The 5,000-nt window shown below is 55.5% G+C and overlaps 2 protein-coding genes across 2 annotated transcripts in view; both read right to left on the bottom strand.

The window, feature by feature from the left end:
• PTSG_09261 (TKL protein kinase) overlaps positions 1–3,686 on the bottom strand; it is a 4,631-nt gene extending 945 nt beyond the window's left edge. Inside the window, exon 1 of the mRNA XM_004989461.1 lies at positions 1–3,686. This exon is cut by the window's left edge and continues 99 nt beyond it. Coding sequence (XP_004989518.1) covers positions 1–3,566 — 3,566 coding nt within the window. The 5' untranslated portion in view covers positions 3,567–3,686.
• A 22-nt stretch (positions 3,687–3,708) lies between these two features.
• PTSG_12859 (uncharacterized protein) lies at positions 3,709–4,856 on the bottom strand. Its single transcript, XM_004989460.1, has 5 exons — positions 4,822–4,856; positions 4,540–4,680; positions 4,381–4,433; positions 4,158–4,233; positions 3,709–3,884 (listed from the first exon to the last, which is right to left on the bottom strand). Exons 1-5 carry the CDS (start codon positions 4,840–4,842, stop codon positions 3,759–3,761), a joined length of 417 nt encoding a protein of 138 aa, XP_004989517.1. The 5' UTR covers positions 4,843–4,856; the 3' UTR covers positions 3,709–3,758.
• Between the last annotated feature and the right edge of the window lie 144 nt (positions 4,857–5,000).

The raw sequence follows: 5,000 nt of genomic DNA, 5'->3' as shown, positions 1-5,000 counted from the left end.
CTGTCGCGTCCTGTGCTCACCAACGTCAGCTCCTCACCAAAATCCTCTGCAATCACGCTTGCATCTGTACCGCCATCAGCGCTCTCGTTCCTCGCGTTCTTCAACACCTGTTTCATATCCTTCCCCAACAAGTCTTTCAGTGACCCCAGAGCAACATACTCCAGCACCAGGAACGGGCTGCCGTTGGGATCTGTGCCCGCGCCAAAGAACCGCACCACATTCGGATGCCGTGTCCGCTGCAGAAACTCCACCTCCTTCTCAAACTCAAGCACCGTGCTCTCATCAAACATCATCACCCCTTGCTGCAACACCTTCACCGCCACCGTCACCGTGTCCCACTCTGCCTTGAACACAACACCAAAAGCACCTGCAGCCACACGCTCAACCAGTCTCAGCTCATCGTACTCAATCTCCCACGCCCGCTTCAGTGCCATCACCTCCTCATTTCGTTCCATGAGCAGTTGGTCCTTCAAGGCGTTGTCCGCCTGCAATCGTCGTTGTCGTGTGTACGTGCGGTAAGCAAGGAGAAAAACAGCTTGCAGCACCAACACACCAGCGAGCGTGCCCAAAACCGCCGCGGTAACGTCGGGTGCCGTCGAGTGACAGCGCCCATCGCGATCTTCATACCCTTGCGAGCACTGGCACGTGTAAAAGTAGCCCAGCCCTTGGGAACGCGCGTGCCGGATTTGCCCTGATTGCCGAATGCGAAGGTCAAGGAACTGAAGTTGGCACGTGGTGGGCGCGTCGGCTAGCTGCAGCAACCCAACCGAAGTTCGGCCAACCAAGCGGGCAAAGTCATCGTTTATCAGTTGTCCCTCTTCACCCAACACCACAACATTCGAAACCACAGCCTCCACCACACCTGGCTGGTCAAGACGTGGATTGTCGCTCAGGTCCAGCACATCCACACGACTGGATAACAAACACTGCGACAGCAGTTGTTGCAAGCGCGCTGTGTTTGTCAAGTCCTCAGTCTGCCAGTTGCGCGCAACAAACGTGCGTGTTCCCAGCGACGTGCAAAGTCCACGGAACAACGGCACCCGTGTGCCACTGATGTCCAGCACATCTGCTGACGGCACGTGCAGCTGCTGCAGATGTGGACACCCGGACACGTTGAGCTGCTGCACACCGCCGACACTGCTCACGCTCTGCAGCTGCAGGTTGTCTTGGAGGAAGACGGCGTCGTAGACAACGCCATCGCACAGGCGCACGTGCGTGAATGCCGTGTTGGACAGCTGGAAGCGGGCGACATTGTCGTGAAGCATCGGGCAGATGCCTCTGAGTGACAGCGTGGTCTCGTCCATGCCACTCCAGCCAAGAGACAGTTCCCGCAGTGCAAAAACCGTCGCATTCTTCAGCACGTTGAATAGTGGGCCAACGTTGATGTTTCGCACGTCCACAGCAACCAGTCGATTCAAGTCCTGAAGATTGATGGTGTTGCTCAGGCTCAAAGTGGCTGGGGGCACATCTTTGGCGGCTGCAATTTCCAGTCGGTGCAAACGAAGCAGTTGGAGGAAGGGCGTGGCGTCCAGGTGTGGAATGCGGTGGTTGGTCAAGTCCAGTTCGTCAAGTTGAGAATAAAGAGTTACATCTGGCTGGGCTGTGAGGGGGTTGTTGCTCAGGCGCAGGGAGACAAGGGACGGAAGTTTCCTTGCTGGAAACCCAGTGAGAAGATTGTCGGTCAGAGACAACTGTTGAAGTCGCGTCATATTGCGCAGCGCATCGTCTGGAATGGACGAGATGCTATTGAAGCTGGCATCCACAATAACCAGCTGCGCATGGTCATGCAGCGAAGACAGAACGGCTGAGGTCAGGACGTTGTGCCGGGCGAGGAAAATAACCAAATTAGGGGCAGATGACACAACAGATGGATGAACGAAGGTCAGCTGATTGTGGGAAAGCTGAATGCGGATCAACTGATGCTGTGTTCCGGTCCAGAGGCGATCAACGCGATGCAGGGCATTGTTGTTGACATCCAATCTTCGAAGCTGCCGCAAATTGGAGAGCATGCCCTGTGGAAGCTCGGTCAACTTGTTGTTCCGCAGTCGAACGTCTGCCAGCATGGTTGTGTTCTGGAACACGTCAGACGGTAATTTCTGCAGGTTGCAGGCGTCAATGAAAAGTGTCTGCAGTTGCGTTTGGCATGCAAACGTCTTCTCTGCCAAGCTATTGATGGGGTTGTTGTTCAACTGCAAGTTACTCAGCGTTGAGAGCGGCAACAGCACCCGCTCTGACAGTTGGGTCAGATCGTTTTCGATCAAGTTCATGAGCGTGAGCTGTGTCATTCCAGAAAATGCATCATCTTCAATCGAGCTGATGTGGTTGTCGCGCAGCAGGAGCACTCTGAGGCGTTCAAGCCCAAACAGAGTGCTGTTCTTCAAGGCCGTCAACTGGTTGTCTCGAAAATCAAATGTGTGGACGAGGTGCATGTTGCGAAATGTGTTGTCTGCGATATCGCGAATGTTCATGCGCTGCAGGCGCAATTCTTGCAGAAACACTCCCAGTCGGAACGTTGGTTCATCATCGCTGCACGTTTGGGCGAGATGGATAACGTGACCGTCCGAGATGCGAATGTTACGAACACTCCGCAAGGGGTTGAAGATGTTGAGGCACAGGGTGGGCGTGTTGAGGCCAGTCAGCCTGAAGTTGGCCGCATTGCCCCAAGTGCCACTGTTGAGCAGCCACACCAAGTCCTTCAGATACACCAGCCCGCTCACAACGAGAGTTCGTGGCTGCCAACTTGCTGTGCTCTGCCGCACATACTCTTCTGCGGCGATGGTGGTGTTGAAATCGAGGTCCGGCTGCGTGGTGAGGGCGCCCAGCTCTTCATCAGCATCCACAATAACTTCCAACATTGGGGTCGGAACAGCGGTGGGAGGCGAGCTGCAGTTGAGAGCAAGCAGGCTGGACAACGTGCACATGGCGTGGTCCACATCCTCTTCGTTCCGGCGGCTCCTGGATCGCTGTTTCTGGACGCCAGGTGGCGGTGACAGCGGAGGGTCTGTTTCGGATTCATGGAAGAAGTCACCGTTCCTTGGCGCATTAACCTTGGCAAGCGGCCGTCGTGCAACGTTTTGATCTTGGCGATCTTGCTGTTCTTTGACAGGATGAAGCTCATCTGGGTCAGCCTCCCCGCTGCCGCTGTCACAGAAGAAGGTGAGTGCACGTTCCAGCGCGGTGGTAGTTGCTTGCGGTTGGAGTGGGTCAGACGCCCTGTCGCCTGTCCTGTTAGTCCTGTTGCCACTCTTGTCGTCGTCGTCAGTCGTGTTGTGAACGTGTGGGGCACGGTGAACGAGTTGCAGCAGTTGCCGCAGCTCAGCCTTGGCCTCCCGGCACAGCGTGCTGTGCGCAGAACAGCCAACGTGCAAGATGGATGCAGTGGGCGATGCGATCGCGTCGCTGTCCGCAGAAGAATCGGGCGAGCACAATGTTCCACTGAGGCGTTTCGTTTTCACATTTGTCGTGCTCGAGGCCAGTGCATGCGTGGGGTTTGTGCTTGCCTGCAGGCAAGCCACACACAGCATCAGCAAACCCAGCGACGCAACACGCGTCACTAGCATCGTCATGATGGCTGGCCAAGAGTCAACAGGTCAACGAGCGTTTAGGCGTTTGAGAGGGTTTGAAGCGCGGAGATGATGGACGAGCGCACAGTCAGAGTGGAGCGGATGTTTGTGCACTGGTCGCCGGTGCTGGATATGGAATTTTGTTTGGTGTGTTTTCCACTTTTCTACGAAGCGTTAGCGACACCATATTGTAATTTAGGACGCGAACACGTCTCTCGCCCGCTCCCGCCATGTCACATCCCACCCACGCGCGGTGAAGGCAGACAAGTTTGCACGCATGCGTTTCAGCTCTGCGCTCTCAGGAAACCCAGCCAGCAACTCCTACACAGTGTGTGTGCGTGTGTGTGTGTGTGCGTGTGCGTGCGTGCGTGTGTGTGCGTGCATATGTGCGTGTGTGTGAGTGTGTGGGTGTTGTTGGTGATTGTGGGTGTGGGTGTTGTTGGCGTGTGCGTGCGTGCGTGCGTGTGTGCGTGCGTGTGTGTGTGTGTGTGTGTGTGTCGGTGTTGTTGGTGCAAGGTTCCTCACTCACAGCACTCCCTTCACTCCCACGTCCACAGTAGACACGTCCACACCTTCACTCACTCCCCCACACACCTTGAGTTGTCGATGAAGCTGCTCCGATGTGTCAAAGACGCGGCCATTCTCGCCATCTTTGACCAGCTCATGCAGGCTGCAGAAGCACGTGTGACACACGCGGCGTGAGCGATCAAGCAAGTGAAACACACACACACACACACACACACACACACACACACACCTGACAGCAAAGGCATCGCACATCACAACAGCGCCGGCAACTCCCCCGTACATTGCTCACCAAGGAAAGTTCACAGCGCACACGGGCAGCTCGCAGCCAAACATGTCCACGACCTGCATGGAGACAATATGCAAGTAAGCAATGTGAGGTGCAGGCGCCGTGGTGCTTCCTTTTTACACACACACACACACATCCGTGAACAAGCAATTGTGTGGTCACCTTCATTGGAAGATCAAGCCCCGATGAGGAGAGGTGGAGGCTGACACCAATGTCTGCTGACGCGAGCATGTGTGGATAGTCTTCGATTCGCAGCCATGCCGTCACAATCGTCACATGGTGCAACGCAAGTGATGCAATCCGCTGCGTGTGGACGAGGAGTGGGTGTGGTAAGACATAAGTGTGTGTGTGTGTGTGTGGTGTGTGGTGTGTGTGTGTGTGTGTGTGTGTGTGTGTGTGTGTGTGTGTGCAAGAGTTCCTGCACCGCTGTTATCCGCCTCTCACCTCTTCAAACTGCTTTCGCATCGGTCCTTTGCCTGAAAACGGGAGCAGGCAGGGCATGGAGACAGGGAAGCAATGTCAGCCCACGCACTGAACACATGAAAGCGCAAAACCACACACACACACACACACACACACACACACACACACACACACACACACACACACACACACACACACAC

This window comes from Salpingoeca rosetta, assembly GCF_000188695.1.
Source record: "Salpingoeca rosetta unplaced genomic scaffold supercont1.29, whole genome shotgun sequence".
NCBI lineage: Eukaryota > Choanoflagellata > Craspedida > Salpingoecidae > Salpingoeca > Salpingoeca rosetta.
Note: the sequence above shows the minus strand (reverse complement) of the source record. Positions and strands in the feature narration are given on the sequence as shown.

Excerpts from the sequence above, each read along its gene's own strand:
- PTSG_12859 (XM_004989460.1), bottom strand. The coding sequence starts at position 4,842 with ATGCGAAAGCAGTTTGAAGAG. Across the intron at positions 4,434-4,539 it reads GGCTTGATCTTCCAATGAAG|GTCGTGGACATGTTTGGCTG; the intron begins GTGACCACACAA and ends GTCTCCATGCAG. Across the intron at positions 3,885-4,157 it reads AGCTTCATCGACAACTCAAG|GAGTTGCTGGCTGGGTTTCC; the intron begins GTGTGTGGGGGA and ends CACACTGTGTAG.